At 52.3% G+C, this 19,417-nt stretch overlaps 4 protein-coding genes across 6 annotated transcripts; 1 reads left to right on the top strand and 3 right to left on the bottom strand.

Annotated features, from left to right (window-relative positions):
• On the bottom strand, positions 1 to 6,042 carry MPZL3 (myelin protein zero like 3). Its single transcript, XM_086861495.1, has 6 exons — positions 5,939 to 6,042; positions 5,210 to 5,376; positions 4,602 to 4,812; positions 3,530 to 3,695; positions 2,779 to 2,842; positions 1 to 986 (listed from the first exon to the last, which is right to left on the bottom strand). Exons 1-6 carry the CDS (start codon positions 6,009 to 6,011, stop codon positions 960 to 962), a joined length of 708 nt encoding a protein of 235 aa, XP_086717621.1. The 5' UTR covers positions 6,012 to 6,042; the 3' UTR covers positions 1 to 959.
• An 899-nt stretch (positions 6,043 to 6,941) lies between these two features.
• LOC111939295 (myelin protein zero-like protein 2) lies at positions 6,942 to 11,503 on the bottom strand. Its single transcript, XM_023941437.2, has 6 exons — positions 11,159 to 11,503; positions 9,615 to 9,781; positions 9,077 to 9,287; positions 8,719 to 8,863; positions 8,244 to 8,331; positions 6,942 to 7,770 (listed from the first exon to the last, which is right to left on the bottom strand). The coding sequence occupies exons 1-5, from the start codon at positions 11,211 to 11,213 to the stop codon at positions 8,271 to 8,273; spliced, it is 639 nt and encodes a 212-aa protein (XP_023797205.1). The 5' UTR covers positions 11,214 to 11,503; the 3' UTR covers positions 6,942 to 7,770; positions 8,244 to 8,270.
• A 340-nt stretch (positions 11,504 to 11,843) lies between these two features.
• CD3E (CD3 epsilon subunit of T-cell receptor complex) lies at positions 11,844 to 16,719 on the top strand. 3 transcript variants are annotated; one of them, XM_023941414.2, is made up of 8 exons: positions 13,448 to 13,508; positions 13,605 to 13,701; positions 14,704 to 14,724; positions 14,994 to 15,008; positions 15,134 to 15,334; positions 15,618 to 15,770; positions 16,117 to 16,163; positions 16,450 to 16,719. In XM_023941414.2, exons 1-8 carry the CDS (start codon positions 13,476 to 13,478, stop codon positions 16,504 to 16,506), a joined length of 624 nt encoding a protein of 207 aa, XP_023797182.1. In that variant the 5' UTR covers positions 13,448 to 13,475; the 3' UTR covers positions 16,507 to 16,719. The 3 variants fall into 3 exon arrangements, with proteins under 3 accessions (XP_023797181.2, XP_023797182.1, XP_086717620.1); XM_086861494.1 differs by having other exon boundaries at positions 13,486 to 13,508; positions 13,576 to 13,701; XM_023941413.2 differs by having other exon boundaries at positions 11,844 to 13,701.
• A 994-nt stretch (positions 16,720 to 17,713) lies between these two features.
• On the bottom strand, positions 17,714 to 19,352 carry LOC111939276 (T-cell surface glycoprotein CD3 gamma chain-like). The gene is made up of 5 exons (XM_023941415.2): positions 19,258 to 19,352; positions 18,761 to 18,967; positions 18,297 to 18,428; positions 18,098 to 18,138; positions 17,714 to 17,920 (listed from the first exon to the last, which is right to left on the bottom strand). The coding sequence occupies exons 1-5, from the start codon at positions 19,328 to 19,330 to the stop codon at positions 17,858 to 17,860; spliced, it is 516 nt and encodes a 171-aa protein (XP_023797183.1). The 5' UTR covers positions 19,331 to 19,352; the 3' UTR covers positions 17,714 to 17,857.
• Positions 19,353 to 19,417: the final 65 nt, after the last annotated feature.

The raw sequence follows: 19,417 nt of genomic DNA, 5'->3' as shown, positions 1-19,417 counted from the left end.
TGGAATAATGCAATTTATTAGTAATTGCACAGTAAAATCAACAGTAAACCTGGAGCACATCTGTTAAAGGAGAATATTTGACTGATACAGAAAGAAAACAAAAAGCTTTTTAGGGATTGAGTGAATGAATTCCATTGCTCTCTGCCATTCATTGTTGGATAAGGCTGGTGAAAGAGGAAATGCCCTCCATCGAGGGGAAGTAATGCTGCACAATTAACCATTTCCCTAAAATGGGTCCTAGAAGAAGGGAGGAAGAAAACAACTACTGCAAACAGAACATTCCTTTGGGCAGTGCTTGAGTCCGTGGCTGAGGTAGATGGGGTTGTGTGTCCCCAGAAACAGAGTCCCCATTTGCATTTCTGATTTAAAAAAAGGAAAAAAAATCGTTTTCTATGAATTGTGCTTCACTTCTCCAAGAAGGAGAGGCACCCAGTGATGCAACTGAATAAAATAACACTTCAAAAGCAGTAGGTTCTCTTCACTCCAAGACAGAGGATGCCAGATATCACTTCATCAAACTGGTGTGAGCCAGTAAGTTCCCAAAAACCTGAGGATGAACCTTGTCAGTGCCCAGAGAGCTGGAGAAGCCTTCACTTCAAAAAGCTGGATTTGCAGGGCTCAGGAAAAGAGGGATGTCACCAAAAAAATCAAACCAGTAAACCAAACCAATTTGTAGGAAAACCAAGGCACATTGGCACTGTAGGCACTGGGGCTTCTGTAGGCCCTGCACACCTCAGGGCAAGAAATTTTCCTTTCCCCAATAAATTAGAAAGATTTTTAGAAAATCATTATTTTGTGCTTAAATAGGAGTGAATTATTCCATCAGCATTATTCTTCCAATCCACCGAGAACAGAGCACGCCTATCAATCTGAACTGGTTATCCAGCAGCCTCTGGAAGGATCTAACCATGATTTTCAGTGCTGGCATTTTAGTCTTTTTCCACAGCTGCAGTCTTCCATCAGTAAGGATCTTCCTCATCTGTGTCCTAAGCAGGGAACATGGGGAGAAACTGAGATTATGTGTGAAAAAAAGAATCAAGTCATGAGTTCAGCCAAGTGCTGAGCATGGGTTGGGTTCTGGCAAGAGCCTAAATGCTTCCCTAAAATGCTGCTGTGCTTGAACAAGCCAGGGGACTTGCAAAAACACTGGTATAAATATAAATATACACATAAATAAAAGCGCTAAATCTGTTTGACTTCTCCCAGACACAATCACCACGCCGTAACCCACACGTGAAATGCATTTTAAGAGAAGCAGCAGCTCAAGATGAACCAGAAAGTGCAGCACTACCCTGCAGAGCCAGCAGTGAGCAGCACAAATTACTGTTTGCCAGGCTGACAAGCACCCACTTTCAGAAGGCCGTGCTTGCTGTAACCACAGCTCTCGTTTGGTGGTGTCCCCACAAGCAGCTCTGCAGCTCCGAGCTGGGAGCTCACCCAAACTCCTCAGCTCTGCAAGCAAAATCTCACTGATGCTCCAGACATCTCCAGTCTGAAGAGATTTTTCCATTGGCTTTGCAATTTTAATTGTTTGGTCACGTATGAAGCATGAGAAAGCGCATTAGAGAAACCTCAAAAATGCAGAATCGTTAGAGGGCAGCAGATAAATATTTCAACATCAGACAGCAAAGGATCAAACCTGACAAAACACTCTACATGAAAGCAGCAGGATTTTATCATTCCAGTTTGACTCCTCCCAAAGGATGAGAGGACATTTTTCAATTTTTGAGCTCTCCCATGTCCTGGCAGCGTTTCCTCACCAAACTGGAGCTCCATCCTTCCCTGTCTCTCCTCCTGGCACCTCCCAGATTCCCGGAACAGCCCTTCCACCTCCCGAGGCAACTCTGCCTTTGGCAGGAGGCATTTCCTGCTTCCTGCACCTCTCCAAAACCTCCTTCCCAACCCTGCAGCTCTGTGCCTGCCTCATCTCATGCAGAACTGTAAATATTTTATGTACAACTTACGTAATTGCCTGTTTTTCATCCTGTATCTAATAGAAACCATCAGCACGCGCCTGTCTGAAGGCTTGGGCATTTAGGGCATTTTAAATCACTGGCATTAGGAAGATTGCAACACATATTTAAATCCTCCTTAACTCACGTCCTGACTGCGTACATGAGAGGCAAAGGTGCCCCTGAGGTAAATCTGCTCTGTAGGACACTGGGAAAGAAGGAAAGCCCTCTGGAATTGGAATTACTCTGGAATGCCCATCCCAGCACACAGGACTCACACAGAGCAAGGGCAAAACCAGCCAGGAGCTGGAGCACGAGGCACCCGATGAACAGGAGCTGCTGCTGGGGTGGGAAGGGAAGCAGCAGAATTAGAGGGCAGCCACCACTTCAGAGAGCACAACAAACAAAAAGCAGAAACAAACAAACAAACCGCGAGGGTTTAGCAATGCCCTGTCGGAATGAGGTGAAAGGAGGAAGATCTTCACCACCTCTGCAAAAACACAGAGGGCCCAGGGGTCACGGCCTGCCTTCCCCAGCACTGCCAACCCCAAACTTCCCCTAAAGAAACCCCACAGCAGCTGGCACTTCAGCCCTGATTTGTCAGCTTAAAATGACAGCTCTGATTCCAATCAAGTCAAATCAAAAATCAGTTTGATGCATCCCCTGACAGCTTCCCCACCAGCAGCCCTCACTCCCTACAGCTGGGAAGCTCTGAGGAGCCTTTGGGGCACACTTTGGACACCCAGAGGTGTCAGGACACTCTACCTGCTGTTCTTAGCACCTTCTTTGAGCACCCAAACTGTGTCAAACTCCAACTTGCACTTACCACACAGTTCAGGCACCACTCCTTGATTTTTCCCCCGCAGCAGCCTGTGTCTGTGTGCTCAGGCCTGCAGGAAAAGCACGGGATCAGGTTGGACTTTTCCCCCCAGACATTCCAGTACCTCCTCTGGACTGTGAATTCTGGTCATTCCACAAGGAACTGGAGGTTTTTCAGCACAGCCAGAAGATCTGAAAGCTTCTCGATGCCTCATTTTGAAGGTGGCACTTAAGTGCCACAAAGATTAAAACAAAAGTTGCTTTTTGACTGGCAAATCTCACCTCACCCATCGAAACATTCAGACTGCAATAAAAAAAAAATCATTCTGCAGGGAATTGAACAGAAGAGAGTTCAGTCTCTGAGGCTCCTTCAGTACCTGGCATCTCTGCTCAGGCCACCACATTATTGGGTTTATTTTGCTGTTATGGGGCCTTCACCCCAAAATGCAGCACACAAAGCTCACACACTCAAAACACGCTGCTGACTCAGGCTCCAACAAACCTCAGACAGAAGTGAAATGTGTCTGACCCTGAACTGCTTCAGTTCCCTGGCATTCCTCACGCGAAGGACAGAGAAAAGGGGATGTGCAGCACTCGGTTTGTGCTCCAGCACGGAGATTTCCCCAAGCCTGCTGGCTGAGCAGCAGACACCAGTGACCAAACTGCAGTTGGTTTGTGCTGAAGGCCAGGGGGGAAATCATCCCTCGTGCCAGGGCCAACACCCCAAAGTGGAAATACAGGCTCCAGCCAGGACTTACTCATCAGACACTTCAATGGAGGATTTCTTGTAGCCACATTTTCCTTTCTCCTTCAGCACCCGGAATTTCCTCCCCATCCTCACCAGCAGCAGAATGACCACGAGGGCAGAAGGGAGGAACACCAGGATGGACAGCAGAGCTGCTGAGGTCAGCTGGAAGGCCAGGCCTGAAACCCAGTGAGACAGCTTGGCTGAGCCCCTGGGACAAACACTGAGCCAGGGCACAGCTTGGTGGCTCTTCCATTTGGAACACAGGGCTGGCAGACTGGAAACAGCCTGTCCCCACATCTGTGGGGCTCCTGTCATCTGCTCCACCAAACCTGTGCTCCCCAAACCTGTGGGGCTCCTGGAACCAAACCTGTGCTCCCCAAACCTGTGGGGCTCCTGTCCCCAAACCTGTGCTCCCCAAACCTGTGGGGCTCCTGGAACCAAACCTGTGGTCCCCAAATCTTTGGGGCTCCTGTCCCCACACCTGTGCTCCCCAAACCTGTGGGGCTCCTGTCCCCACACCTGTGCTCCCCAAACCTGTGGGGCTCCTGTCCCCAAACCTGTGGTCCCCAAACCTGTGGGGCTCCTGTCCCCACACCTGCAGGGCTCTGCTGTCCCCAGAGCCAGCCCAGGCAGGCTCAGGTGGAGGGAGCTGCAGAGGAAGGCAGGGCACGACACAGTTCTATCAGCACGGCTGAGCTGGGAATTTGGGGCAGGGCTGGCACGCAGGGCAGATGAGGAAATTATTACTGACAATCAGCTCTTGTGATGTGGAGATTATTTTTAGGCCAGCGTTTCCTCAATGTTTAACTTGTTCTGCCGCAATTTGCGGAGGCTGAAACTTGTGAACAAAGAGACACTTTTGATTCCTGCCATCACCACAGCTCCCCCTGTCCCTTCCTGCCCCAAATCAATTCACGAGTTCTCAAAGCACTGAGCTCAGAGAGCAGGGCTGAGGTAACCTCTGCTGAAACTCCAGCGTGGGAAGTCCAGGGAGCCTTTCCCATGTGACTCTCAGAATTCCAGGATCCCACAAAGCAGCTCTGTCGCATGGGTGAGGCCAAATTCTGGGCAGGGAGCCTTACCCCTCTCTGTAACCAGCAGCAGCGTCTGGGGAATGTTGTGATAAACGTCTGGAGGGTTCTTCACGCTGCAGATGAAAGTGCCGTTGTCACTGAGCTCTGGGCTTTGGATAGCGATGGAAGCATCACCATTAGCAACATTCCCAACCCAGGAGATCCTGTCTTTGAACTTCCCCGCGGTTGTGGGGTGTGGGACGGACTGATAATGAAAAATCTGCAAGGAGAGAAAGGCAATAATTGTGGCAGTAAAACACTCACCCAAGAAAGCAGAGTGAACTGGGTTCTGCATTGCAGAAATAAATAATGACACATTAAGAAGTCAGGGTGAATATTTCCTATTTAAGGGAAACAAAGCTACCAGCTGAATCTTTAAAGTCATTCCGTGCACTGCACAATGCAGCACTTATGACAAGCCCCCACATTTATCTACTTCATCATCATTATTATGCTATTTTGTGTTTCCCTAGAATACCTTTTCACCCAGAGAACACCAAAGGAATTTTTCCAGGGGAAAGAAGGCAACAACGAGACTCCCAAAGCGCAAAGCGAGGCAGCAGGCAAGCGAAGCAAACAGAAAATTCGGATTTTCAGCATGGCCCTGTTCCACCTACTGGCTCCATGTGGCCCCCAGAGAGGGGGCGGTAGGTCCAGTCCACCAGCAGGCTCTCCGTGATGGGGGAGCTGGATTTGAAGGAGCATTTCAGCAGCACTTGCTCTCCCACGAAAGCTCGGACTTTAGGACTGGTTTTAATTTCCAGGGAAAGAGCATTGCAGACACCTGATGGAACGGGCACAAAAGGCAGGGATTCATTTCTTGTTACCTGCGAGGTGTGGAATTGTCCCCAGAATACCGACACGCGTGCAGGAATTCAAAGACTGAAGCACAGCAGTGAGTCCCTCCCCAACACTGAAATTCGCAGGAAAGCAGAAAACTTCCCTGAGGGATTTTCCGTGGGACTGGAACCGGCTCCAAATCAGGCACCTGGGCAGTACCAGCGCAGGATTTTAGATGTGGAGACAAAGAGCTGAGAAATGGGCTCAGCTGGGGCTCCGAGGGCTTGCGAAACACCGGCTTTAGGTACTTCAGAGCAATTCTGCCCTGTGTTTGTGGCCTGAATTTCGCACGCACCGGGCCAAAAGCACTGAGCGCTCCCAGCTCTCGTTCCCAGCGGCTCCCTCGGTCCCGGGAGGACATCTGTCCGAGCCTCCCACCTCCCCCGGAGCATGCAGCACCACGGGACCGCCCTTCCCGAGCCTCCCGCTGCCCCGGGACCATCCAGGGATCCGTGCCGCCGCATCCCGAGCGCTCCCGGCCCGTCCGGCCCGGAGCCCCCCGTTACCGAGCAGCAGCAGAGCCCCCCGCGGGAGGAAGAGGAGGAGGAGGCGGCCGCGGGCCGCCCCTGGGAGCCGCATCCCGGCCGGGCTCAGCCCCGGAACATGGCGCTCACCTGGCGCAGGTGAGGGCGGGGCAGCCCCGAAATGGCCGCGGCGCCTGGCTGGGCACATCTGGGCACATCTGGGCACATCTGGGCACATCTGAGCACATCTGGGCACATCTGGGCGCCCCTGCTGGCTCCGGGACGAGCGGCCGTCCCCAAATTCTCGAGGGGCTCCCGTCACCGCCAGCCCACTCGCTGCACTTCCCCCTTTTTTCTTTTATTTATTTATTTTTTTTATTTATTTTTTTTTTTTTTTTTTAAATGGGTGCTTCCGCAAAAGGAGGAATGTGTCAGGATTATACCGAGCCAGGATGTTCCTCTCTGTGAGATCTTTGTAGATTTTCAAGCTCAATCAGCAAAAAAGACCTAATCAAAGAGAACAGACAGCAGCTGCATCCCTTAGCCAAGGACACCCTGACAAGTTTTAGGCATGTAATAAATCAAGATGTTGATGTGTGTCTGAGTGTACATTGCTAGCTGGGAAAAACAGCCAAGGTTTAAATATCCTAGAGCTGAACTATCTCAGTTATAATACCAAAATTCACACCTACAGGTCAGAAAGACTCTGGCCAGGTGTTGAGCCTGCCCCAGAGCAGGGGCAGAATTGGCTGGGGTGACACAACTTGTATGGGAATTAATAACCCAGAGAGGGGCTGCACTTGTAAAGTTACTAACCCTGAATTCTGTGTATAAATAATGGTGGTAAGAGTCCAGTGGGATGTGCTGGATTCGTGGGACACTGCCAAGCACCCAGGCTTGGGCTCTTCTGAAACCAATAATCAACATCTCCCTGAAGTATTTAATTATTGGTTTGTTGCACGCCAGGTAATGAATCAGATTTTGGGGATGAACAATCTGCTCATCTCAGGTGTCAGATCACAGCCCCCTGCCACACCAGCACAGCTCTCAGCAAGGTGCCTTTATTTACAACACAGGTGAGTGAAAATGAAAACAGCCAGGGAACAGTCAGGGAATATATAACACATTATAAAGCCATAAAAACACTCTACAAACAAACAGGCCAAGGCTTTGATTTGGGGATGGGTACATACTGTAACAGGATGGGTTTGGGGTTGGTTAGACACTGTTAGAGATCCGTGGGTTCCAGTTTTGGGGTACAGAGGGGAGCACTGGGATAGTGACAGTGGGAATGGGAATGGGGAGAGCTGCTGAACCCAGACAGAAAACTCTCCTCAACCCCCAAACCCTCCCAAAGCTGCAAGAGATGGATGTGCAAACCAGCCTAGCTGGTGAATGTTACCCCTAATAACAAACAGCACACCTTGCCCAGCTCTAACACTGTCCATCTAATGTAGAAAAGGATTCCAAGGGTGTTTGTTGTACCAGCTGAGACCTCACTGCTCAGTCTTCCTTCTCAGGGAGGATTCTCAGGGAATAAAACCAGGGCAACACAAAGGCACGTTGTGGTTTCTAAGGTGCAGGAGTGCATCTGCTCAAACACCTCCCAGCCCTCGGTTCAGTCAGTCTTGGCACTTTCATCTTCCAGAGAAGCCGTGCTCACATTCCGCAGGTGAGAAGATGAAGGAAAGTTCTTTGTTCATGGGGCAAGATCCTCCTGCTGTGCTTCACTGGAGGGAATTTACAACTCATGTAAAGTCACCCTCTTTCCGTGCAAGACTTTCAGGTTGAGCAGAGGCAGCGTGGGGCGTCTGTAATCCAGCTTTGTTCTAACACCCCAAATTACAAGCTTTCACCAACTGCTTTGGAAGCACCTGAGAAGAAAGATTGTAAGAAAAACAAACATCCATTACTCAGGGTTATTGTCAAAAACCAAAATAATAGAGGCAACTGCTGACCTCAGAAACTGTGGGTAAAATTTATGCTGACACGCTTAAGCAAAGACAGGGAATATGGAAACAGTGTCAGTCTTCCTGCTGTAATTTTAAAACAATAAAGGTTAAAGTAATCAAAAAGCAGATTCAAATCTGACAAAAGGGAAGTAATTCATCCCTCTTCATCTACAAAGCAGGAATGCCATGGAAAGCAGCAACAATGGCTTTCCTACAAATGCTCCTTAACACCAGGGTGGAAAAATCTCTTGTACATTTAAGAGGCTGTGATTGTTCAGGGATTGTTCAGATCTCTCTGAAGGATCCTCAGCAGCAAAGTGTGGCTGTGGCCTCAGACTGTTCATGGCAGGGAAATACCCGAGGGAATCTCTCTTGGAGAAGGTTTGGATGGGTACCTGCATTGTGCACACCAGGGAAGGCCTTTAATCTTCCAGTGGAATGGGCTCTTTTTCCTCCCCCATCTTCAGGCTCTCCTTTTCTTTACTGTTATAAAAATGGGTAAAGAAAAAAGAGAAAAGAAGCCCAAATCAGTGTCACTCTGCGCAGCAGGATGTCCTGAGTCACACACAGCACAGCCGAGGTGAGATGCTGAGTGTGCCAGCCGTGTGGTGACCACAGCTCAGGGGACAGGGTGGCCAGCTGCCCACCACCACAGCATCTGCGTCCTCTGAGCGAGGAGCCACTGAGAAGGGCAAGAGCCAAACGAGGACTCCAGAGCTTGTCCATCCTGGGGCTCTGTTCTGCCTGCACACAGCCAATTACCGCTAATTGGCTTGGCAGTTTTGCATTGCAGATGCTCAGAGCAGGGTCCGAGCCAATGGTTCTTGTCAAGCCCTCCCAGGAGCCTCGCCCTCCCTGCCCCGTCCTCACCGCTCCGTGTCTGCCACCTCCAGCCTCTTGTCTCGCGCTTTCCTGCGACGCTGCCGACAGATGATCACAGCTGTCACCACGATGATCATCAGGACAGAGGCAGATCCGATGGCCACGGCCAGGAAATGGATTTCTGAGAAACTCACTGCACGGGGAGAGACAGAGGAATGGAGCAGAGGGACACACAGGAGGGAGGAGGCTGGGATCCCGTATCTGTGAATAAAACCTGTCCTCGGGCTCCTCTTTTTCCCTCATGCCTTCTACTGACAGCCCCTTTTGTCCCATAATTTTCCCAGATGTGCAAGAGGGTCACTCTGGTTAAATCCACACAGCTCTGGGGGGTTTCTTGGCCTCTCACCTTTCTGCACAACCCGGAGTCGCACCTCCCCGATGGTGCCATAGACATCTGGCCAGTTTGTCACCTGGCAGGTGAAGGTCCCGTTGTCACTGGGCTGCAGGTTCCAGATGATGATGGAAACATCGTTCCGCTCGATGTTCCCATCCCAGGTGACTCGCTCTTTAAACCTTCCCGAGGGGGGCTTGTAGGGCTCCTTCAGGTAGTAAAACACCTATAAAAATCACAGAAACATCAAATGGCCTGGGCTGGAAGGCACCTGGAACATTCCTGAAGTCCTGTCAGGTTCAGGATGTCACCTAAGACAGGGCTCGGCTGCGGTGTCAGCAGATCCAGCTTCGGAAAGCCACAAACATTTTAACCCTGATCACCCAAAACTAAACACGAGCGTGTTTTTTAGGCAGGGATTATAAACAAAACGTGGATTAATCACTGCGAGTGACGAAGATCCAAAGGCACTGGTGGGTTTTGGGTGTGTCTGTACCCAGTCACTGCTGGGGGCTGGGGCAGCCCTGGAACGGAGCACGGGGATCTCACTCACCGGCTCATGAGCGCTCAGGTCCTCGGGCTGGAAGTTCCAGCTCACGGAGAGCTGCTGGCTCACAGGGCTGCTGCTGGAAAAAGTGCATTTCAGCCGCTGGTTGGTCCCGTTCACGGCCACCACCTCCTTGGCGGTGTGAACCTCCACGGCTGCCGCCAGCCACAGCGCTGCGGGGCAAACACAGGGGGGAAATCACTGCCCTTATCAGCCTGAGCTCCCGGGAGCATTACTGAGCTGGCAAGGGATAACCTGAGTGTCCCAGGCACATTCCAGTGGGCTGCTACTGCAGATTTATACAGAAAAACCCTTCCAAACGGGACTGAAACCCACCCAGAAATTGCTGTTTCCCATGCTGGAACTTCCCTTTAAACACCTTCTACTCAACCTCGTGTGCACTATGATGAAACTGCTCTCACTGAAATATCCAGAGCCAGTTTTAGAGGCTTCATAGCCCAGCTGGGCAGCTACAGGTAAATTTAGGTTGAAGAATTGCAGAGGAAATCCTCAAAGTAAATGTGGATTTGTTTTTCCAAGAAACATCCCCACAACCACCATGGCTGCTGCATTAAAAATAACTGAGCATTGCTCACTCGATGCTCCCCTGGAAGAGGCACAACCAGCAGGAGGGAGAGCAAGGAAATGAGAGGAGGAAAGTGAAAAATAAGAAAAATTAATGGTTTTCTGGTGAAGGAAATCGAAAATATCCATATCCTGTCACAGGAAGTTAACTCAGGCCAGTGTGATTCACGAAAAAAAAAAAAAAAAAAGAAAGCTTATCTAGGGTTGTAAAATATAACTTCATAATAAAGACGTATTTGTAAATAATTTATGACTAAATACTTCCTTCCACATAATTCATTATCTCAAAGGGAAAAATACTTGGAATGCCAAAACATGGAAGGTATTCACACGTGGAAAACCTCACCGGCAGGGACCACGTGGCTCAAACACGGATTCGCTGCCAAATCTTTTCATTTTAAACTCCTTGAAAAGAACTAAGCGAGAAATAAGAGTAAAATACTTTTTTTCTTTTTTTTTTTTTTCTTTTTTTTTTTTTTTTTTCCCAAGGCAGATTACATCCGTGTGCTGATGCATTTGGGAAAGGAGGATGTGTTATTCTTAAAATCCAGGTGTTTTGATATAAACCACCGAAAATTCAAGTGGGTTTTTCGTGCCTGGAACCTTTGCCGTGTGAAGGATCTGAAGCCGGGGCAATCCTGGACAATCCCAGACTGTTTAGGAACAAAGGTAGCAAGGAAATTAAAAAAAAAAAAAAAAAAGGCTGGGAGTAAAGTTCAGATTCCTGGCAGGAGAGAAAAAGGAAAGGTTGAAACCCGAGCAGAGGAGGAGATCAGAGGAGGAGATGGATGTTCTTCCGCTCCAATACACCAAAACCTGTTGGGGAAGAAACTCAAGCGCTTCGTGCCACTTCCAGCGAGCCCCGCACGGAAAGAAGCGCAGCAAGCACGGGGGGAAATCCTCTGCCCTAGGGCCAGGATCAGGATCAGGGGGTCAGGAGAAGGAGAGGGGACAGGGTTCCTTACCTCGGAGCTGCGCCCCAAGGATGAGCGCAGCGCCCAGCCAGGTGCGGCCGCGCATCGGGGACACCAGGCCGGGGCTGCAAGGACAAATCCGCCCCGGCTTCTCCGGGACCGGCTAAAGGATGAGTTTCTCAAAGTCTTCCCAGCACGACGGGAATGATTCCTTGCCCCCAGCTCTGCCGGCGAGGGAAGGGGAGCGCTCGCCCTGCGCTCCTTGCCAAGGTGCGCCCAGCCCCGCTCACCTCTGCCGTAAATCAGCGAGATTCCCAAGGGAAGGTTAATTTCTTCTCCCTCCCATATTCCCCTGTTCTTTTGTGTTGCAATCATTCCTCCTCCCAGCCGCCACCCGAAACCACTCCCCTCTTGTGGGAGGTAAAAGAACATTTGCCTGGAGGTGTTCATAGGTGGCTCGAAGGAATGAGAGCCATTCTCTCGACACAAAAACCTGCAAATGATCCGAAAAAGAGCAGCCCAAAGCTGACCGGCGGTGGCCGCAGAGCGGACACTCATCCAGAGGATGGGAACGTCCCACCAAACACAGACACCTACCCCACAATGACTGGAACGTTCCTCGGTTGCAGCCGAGGATTGGGAGCCTGGAGCTTGGGAAGTTTTTGGGAGAATCAAGCGGAAAATGGGGAAACACCACCGTGCTCCACAAGGGAAATTCCGTGGGACACTCAATAATCGGCACCTGGAAGTTGGGAGAGTGCGAGACCCATGGGTGCCTGTGTGATGGCAGAATGAGGATGCTGGCATTCGAGGGCCATAAATCCCTGCCCGTGGCAGTGTTTGTGTTCGGTTCATGATCCCGTCCCAAGAAGTCACCCCAGCTTACCGGTCCCACTTGCGGCTGGTGCCGATTTCCTTCGCGGGGGTGCAAGGGGAGGGTGTCCGAGCCCCAGTTTCTTTGGGGAGCTCTCTTCAGCCGTTTGGAGATGGAAAAACAGCACTGAGGCTGCCAGCTGCCTGGATTGTCCCCAGAACAGGACACGGAATCCTGTGTGTGCTGCCACATCCCTGCTAGCAGCTCCGGGACACCAAGGATCTCCATTTCCCTGGGAGTGATTTGGGCCCGTGTTAGCCCTTCATCACCTCATCTCCCCAGATTTCCTCTCACTTACTATTCCAACATATTTTGTTCCCTTGCCACAGTGAATATTTGTCACTCTGGGGCTTTGTTAAGGTTGTGTTTAAAATTTATCAGCCAATTTGCTGTAACTTCCTAATCCTGTTTCTGCCCAGGGCTGGGAGCAGCCCCTGTTCCCACCTTTGCCTGCAGACTTTTGCTAACCTTCATCTTCTTTCAAAACAAGTGGACTCCCAGCTTTTAAGAGAAGAACACGTCCCTGGCACCTCACCAGCAACCCAAACTCCGTGACGTTCCACTTGGAAACACAAATAAGGAAAAGAAAGCCCTGACGGCCAAAGAGAGCACCCCAATAAAAAACGGGGCACAGCATCATTCCCTCTGTGTCCATGGCGAGGGCAGCAGAGCCTGGGGTGCCCTGGCCCGGTGCCACCGGGGGTCAGTCCTGCCCCAAACCCGGCTGGGAGGGACCGGCCCCGGCGTGCGGCGCTGGCCGGGCCAGGAGCCCCCTCTAGCGGGGCCAGGCCACTTCCAGGGGAGCGCCCGAAGCTCCCAAAAATGCTGCTGGGATATCTCCGGAGAGCCCGTGGAGAGGGGCTGAGCGCAGGGGATGCGCAGAGAGCGATGGCCCCGGTTCTGCGCCCGTGCAGCGGCTCTGGGTGCTGAGCTCTGGGTGCTGCTCCTGTGTTCCCACCTGCAAGGGACCTGCAGGGAACATGGAGAGGGGCTCTTTGTCAGCAGCTCTGGAATAGAACAAGGGGGAATGGGTTCAGCCTGCCAGAGGGCAGGGATGGATGGGATACTGGGACGGAATTGCTCCTGGGAGGGTGGGGAGCCCTGGCACAGGTGCCCAGAGCCTCTGTGGCTGACCCTGGATCCCTGGCAGTGCCCAAGGCCAGGCTGGATGGGGCTTGGAGCAGCCCGGGACACTGGAAGGTGTCCATGGCAGGGATGGGATGTGTTTTGTAGTCCCTTCCCACCCAACCCATCCCTGATTCCACATGAAGTCGTTTGCCGCATTTGGAACCTCTCAGACTCTCACTTTGAGAAGTTGTTGGGAAGGTCCTGATGGCAAATCTGATTCCAGCTCGTTTCTCTCTCCTGCTGCTCCCAGGGCAGCTCCAGGAGCTGTCCCGGGCCCTGCAGAGCACAGCAGCCTCCCCTGGCTGGTGGTGACGTCCCATGAAGACATTTTGAACCTCCGCACTTCCTGACCTGGGCTTATTTCGCATGTCTGGGTCTGCCTTGGCTGCTCTGGAAAGAGTGAGTCCCCCAGCCCCACTCGGGTCCACAGCAATTCTGGGAAAAACAATCCAGAGCCTCTTTCTAGGAAAGCCACCGTGTTCTTTCCTGCCACAGCCACGCTGGTCTGATGTGGTGGAGAGGAGCAGCAGGAGGAACACGAGGATGAGGCTGGAGCAGTCCCTGCCCCTCCTGGGGCTGCTGCTGTGTGCAGGTGAGTCCCCAAACCTCAGGCGAACTGTCAAGGTTCCAGACTCTTAATTTTGGTTTTATCCTTTATCTGAGCACTTCTCTTAAAGCGTTTTGCGATCCCGGGTAAATAAGGTGAGGCTTGGTGGGCTCTCAGGGTGTGCTGGCAGCTCCCACCCGAGCTTTGGGATGCCCCGCTGGTTTAGGATGAAGAGCAGAGCACCCAAAAAGGCTCTAAAGGAGCCAGTAATGAGGAGAGATAAGCGTGCGAGGTAATCCACTCAGAGTTGTTACAATAAAACTACAACTGCTCTGCCAAAGTGCTGCAAATAACCATCTTAGTGAAGGTAGAAAATGTGGTTTATCGGTGGCCAGTTCTTTTGTCAGATTTAAATTCATCTGTGTAAAATAAAAATCATCGGGTCACCTTCTCTCCAGCCAAGTCGGCTGTCTGGGGAATTCAAACCTGCAATCATTAACTTGTGTTACTTTTTGTAAGAAGACAAATGTCTTTAAAGGAAGTCGCAGATCTGATTCACATCTCCTAAAAACTCTTTCTTTAATACTCCAGCTCCAGAGCTTTCCACGGAGCAAGCTGTTTCTTACAAGGCAGAAAATCCACACAGATAAACTGTTTAACAGCATTAAATCAACATCAGGATCCCACTCTGCAGCGAGTTCTCTTGCAGAGGACAGAGGTTTTTACCAGGGTTTTCCAGCAGTGCTTGCTCCATGACAATAAAGCAGAATTTCGGGTTTTACCTCTTGCAATAACAACCCTTTTTCCGAGCTGGGTCGGAAAATGATTCAGGTTTCCATTCTGCGTTAAACTGTGTTAAAAATGGCCTCCAAGTTCAGAACAACATCCTGTCTCACCAACAGAATATTTCTGATGCCTTCAGCACAAATGTGGGACTAGAAAGATCTCTTTCAAGCAGCTGAGTTCAGAAAGGATGTCCTGGCAGTAGGAAAGGTGTGTGATATCTGAAACTCAATTACTTAATATTTCTTATTCATTTCTTTGCAGTTGGCACCACAGCTCAACAGGGTAAGTGTATTTTTCCACCATCCTTAACTATTTATCATGTTAAAAACCCCAAATATGCCTCAAAAGTGAGGACTAAGAGTCAAACAGAAAGATCTGAATTTTGTAAATATTTCAGGATAGAAATATTCACTGTTCATTTACTGGCAGTAATCTTATTGATTGGAGAAATTGGTCCCTAATTATCAGCAGTGTTGGGCATTTCCAACAAGACCAAGCAGTGAGGCAGTGGTGGGATGATTTTTTAACACTCTTTATTTTCTGTTTTGCAGATGAAGAACTGGAGGGTAAGTGAATTTTACTGTGTTCTGTAGTATTTAGTGGGATGCAAAGACTGTAGATGACTGAAAAAACAGTAGAAATATTTGAGTTTTGCCTTTGGTTTCCTTTCTCATTGGTGTTTTTTCCCAAGAGGAGTTCCTGGTGGAGATTTCTGGCACCACGGTGACAATCACGTGTCCCTTTGAGGACGAGGGCATCCGGTGGGACCTGTCTGGGAGAACAGAGGACACCACGGAGAGGAAGTTTGTTATAAAGGACCATGACAGCACTCCTGCCAACCTGAGCTGCTCCTCGGGTAATAAGAAGCGCCAGCTGTACCTGAATGCCAGAGGTGAGCGCAGAGCCCTGACCCCGCACATGCCAGTGGCAGATTTTGGGAGCTGACACTTGTTTGGCAGTGCTGGGGTGGATGAAGGTGGTGCTGCCAGGGCCATTCCCTCTGTGTGGGCAGTGAAAGAGTTCCAGAGCCATTTTTTGGCAGAAGGAATCTCCCTTTTCCTCTCAGTTTGCCCTTTTCCCCTTCCTGGCTGCCTGTAGCCCTGTGCCAGCGCTCAGGTGAGCGGGACCTGGGCTCTCCCTGGCTCTGAGCATCTCCCCACCCTCATTCCCTGCAGTGTGTGCCAACTGTGAGGAGCTGGACGCCCTGACCGTGGCAGGGATCATCACTGCAGACCTCCTCACCACCCTGGGGGTGCTGATCCTGGTCTATTACTTCAGCAAAGGCAGGAAGGGACGAGCCAGCTCTGGTGGGGACAGTCGGCCACGAGGTGAGAGCCATTCCAGACATCCCTGCTCCCTGTGCCATCCTCAGGGCACCCAGAAACCCACCTCCCCATGGCGTGACGGGCATCCTCTGCTCCCCACGAGCTCCCAGTCAGTGTTCCTGCTTCCCCTGTGTGCTCTCCAGGCTGGAGATGTGCAGGGATGGGAGTGGATGCTGTGCCAAAGCCATTTCCCAGGCCCTCGTGCTGGAGCCAACCCTCCAGCTCCTGGCAGCAGCTGGGAATAAATCCATGGGAGTTGCTCCATGGTGTGCCTGGCCCTGGGATCAGCCTGGAGGTCCCTCGTGGCAGGAATCCCCAAGGATTCACCCTCTCTGTGTCTCTGTTTCAGGCCAGAAGATGCAGCGTCCTCCCCCTGTCCCAAACCCGGACTATGAGGTAAGGACTGTCCCTGAGCTTTCCATCCCTGCTGGCTGGGGAGGGATAGCCAGGGCTGGGGCTGATAGCCAGCTCATTTATCCTTGAAGAAACATCCAGCCAAGCTCCAAGATTTCCTGGCAGTGGGGGAAAAAGGGTGGTGAGGGTGCAGACCCTGCTCCTGGTGCTGCCACAGGGATTTATCTGGGAGCAGAACTGCAGCTCCCTGTGCACTGCCCCTGCTCTCTTCTGCTTTTCTCCACGTTCTGTGAGGATTGCTGAACCGAGATCTCTGCTGTTCCCACAGCCCATCCGGAAAGGCCAGCGGGAGCTGTATGCAGGCCTGGGGCCCAGAGGCATCTGAAATTCCTGGGGATGACAGGCTGGAAGCCAGCAGCACTGGGACCAAACGCTTCTGCCCAGCTTGTTCCCAGCTCTCTGCAGCTCTGCTGAAGCTCTGGCATTTTGGGATAAGCCAGGTGGCCACCGGACAGGGATGTGTTTGGGTTTGCCATCAGGGAACAGAAATGAGCACACTGGCAAGAGATTTCCGTCTCATTAAATGACTGCAGGCTCACTGGTGGCTCCTGGTCTCCTTTTCCCCTCACACTTCTTCCTGCTCCTGTTCAATTTCTGCCCTGAGTGCCTCCACTTGTTTCTGGTGGTTCCCTGGGCTGTGAGCAGATCCTTCTCAGGGGGATTTGCCTCTGAGCTCGTCCTGCTCTCCCCTTCACAGCCTGACCTCCATTTGCCAAAGCGGCAGAGGCAGGCAGTGAAACCCCCAAAGGGCCCAGCAGCACTGGCACAGGCGGAGCAGGGCCCGTGGGTTGTTTTGATGCCTGTTTCAGGTCGAGCCAGCCCCGTTTCTGCCCCTGAGCAGAGGAAGCAGCAGCGAGCAGGGGCTGGGGGTGGTGAAGGAGGGGAGGTGAAGCCCAGCAGCGCCAGGATGCGGTTTTGAGGCACAGCTGGGCTCGTTTGCCACAACAGGCCCTGCACCCTGAGCAGGGAGATGGTGAGAGACACACAGCACAGCACCAACCCCCAGCAGCTCCAAAACCACCCAGGGCCACGTTCTCACCTTCTGCAAGCCAGAGCTGCTGCACAGACGCCTGCTCAGCCCACCAGCAGGCTCTGGGTGTACAGGGCCTAAATTTTGCTTCCAAAACCCCCTAAATTTTGTTACACCCAGTGTTTCTACCATCATTTTTGGGTTACATCAACGTACAAGTCTGCCCCAGTGTTCACCCCAGCCAGTGCCATCCCACACATTCCTTGTCTCAGCAGGATCAGCACCCCTGCAGTGGAAACAGCTCTGCCCCTGTGCTTACCTGCACCAGGGGAATGTTTCTTTGTCCTTCCAAGGCTGAGGTGATGCTGGCTGGCCCTGTCTGGGGTCTGTGTCCTGTTTTGGGGGCTCAGACCACATGAGCTGTGTCTACATGGGGCTGGGGAGTGGAGACCTGGCCTTGCCAGGGACCAAATCCCATCCCATGTGCACCTTCCAAGACACCAGATCCCTTCCCATGGGTGCGTTCCCCAGGACCTGGACACAACAGATGGAGCAGAGAGGCTGTGGGGCAGGCTCATCTTTAATGGCAGGAATGTAGAAGTGCAAGGAATGAGCACAGGGCTGCAAGCAGCCCATCCTGGAGGGACCTCCAAGCAAAACCAGCTCGTTGATGAAGGCAGTCTCAGAGGCTCAGAGTTTTCCCACTTCACTTGCGGGCACGGGTGGGAGCCAGCCGGCTGTACTGCTCATCCTCCCGCTCTCTGAGGGGCTGGGGGGAGGAAAAAAAGGGCAGATGAGCCAAAACTGTACCTGCTCAGCCCTGGGAGGGCGAGCTGGATCAGCCTTTGGCAAGATTCTCTCCACACTGAGATGCTGAAGGTGTCCCCACACACACACAGGGGTGCTGAAGGTGTCCCCACACACACAGGGGTGTCCCCACACTCACCTGGTAGAGCTCATTGGCGATCAGGTTCTGTCTGTCTGAAGCTGAAGGAAGAAAGAAGGTCAAGGTCAGGGATCAGGGGTGACACGGGCAGTGTGGGGAACATTTACACACAAACCCAAGAGCTGGCTGCAGCCCCTGGGTGCCACACACAGCTCCCAGAGGTGCCAGGCCCAGCACTCAGGTCTCTCCCACCCCTCACCTCGTGACGTGTGTCCCCTGTCGTGGCCAGTGATGCAGTACACGGCCACTGCCAGGAACAGCGTGGCCACGACGTCTGCGATGACGATGCCTGAGATGGTGGGAGCGTCCACCTCGATGCAGTTCTGGCACACTGGAAGCCCAAAAAGACGTGGACATTGAGGGCAGGGGCACACCCAGAGCGCTCAGCCAGCTCTGCCAGTCCAACAGAGAGCAGCTGGCTTTGCTGTGTGACCCAGGGCACTGGCACAAGCTGCCACGTGCCCCCATGCCCAGTGCAGGGCCACAGAAGCAAGTCAGGGCACTAAATAAGGCTGCAGAGCTGTCATAGTGACACCACACGCAGAGGAACCTGCAGCAAACCGGTGGAGACACTCCCAGATGAGGGGAAATTCCCTCAAGACTCGGCTTGGGTGAAAACCCCGAGCAGTTCTGGCTCTGGAAAAGCAGATGTGCAACACTTACTGCGATAGTGCACCTGGAGGCTTTTCCTTTGGCCCCCCGTTTCACACACGTAGAGACCTCTGGGGTCATCATAAACCGCGCTCAGGTCCAGCTGTGCTTCGTGCCCGACAGTGCTCCCATCTTTCCACCAGGTGATGTTTTTGTTGCCTTGGCCTCGCACACATTCCAGGAACACCTTCCCGCTGAATTCCTTCACGTATATCTGCCCTGTGGAAGGAGAAGAGAGCAGAGAGCCTCACCCCTGAGTTACTGACAGCAGTGCAGAGCTCAGAGCTCCTTCACGGGGATGAAGCATCACATCAGGCTGTCCCAAAAAAACTGGGCAAAGCAGGCTCCCCCCATCCTTTGTTGCACTGGTTCCTTTTTCCCCATCGACATCCCAAACCTTTCCTGCTGGGAAACCTCACCCAGCCTTGGGGCTCCATCCCAGCACCCTCCCAGCACATCCAGGGACCAGGGCGAGCGTCCGGCCGCTGACCCCACACCTGCGGACTCACCTTGGACCCCCCAGCTGGCCACGGCCAGCCCGGCCAGCAGTGCCCAGGCACTCAGGACCTTTCCCCTCGTCATGGCACGGCGGTGCTGGCTCTGTCCCCGCTCGCAGGACGTGGGGAGAGCCGCTCACCACGCGGCACCGCCCGCCCGGGGCTGCGGCAG

This window comes from Cyanistes caeruleus, chromosome 23, assembly GCF_971803275.1.
Source record: "Cyanistes caeruleus chromosome 23, bCyaCae1.hap1.1, whole genome shotgun sequence".
Lineage (NCBI taxonomy): Eukaryota > Metazoa > Chordata > Aves > Passeriformes > Paridae > Cyanistes > Cyanistes caeruleus.
The sequence above is the reverse complement of the archived record's forward strand: the minus strand, read 5'-3'. Positions and strand labels throughout refer to the sequence as shown.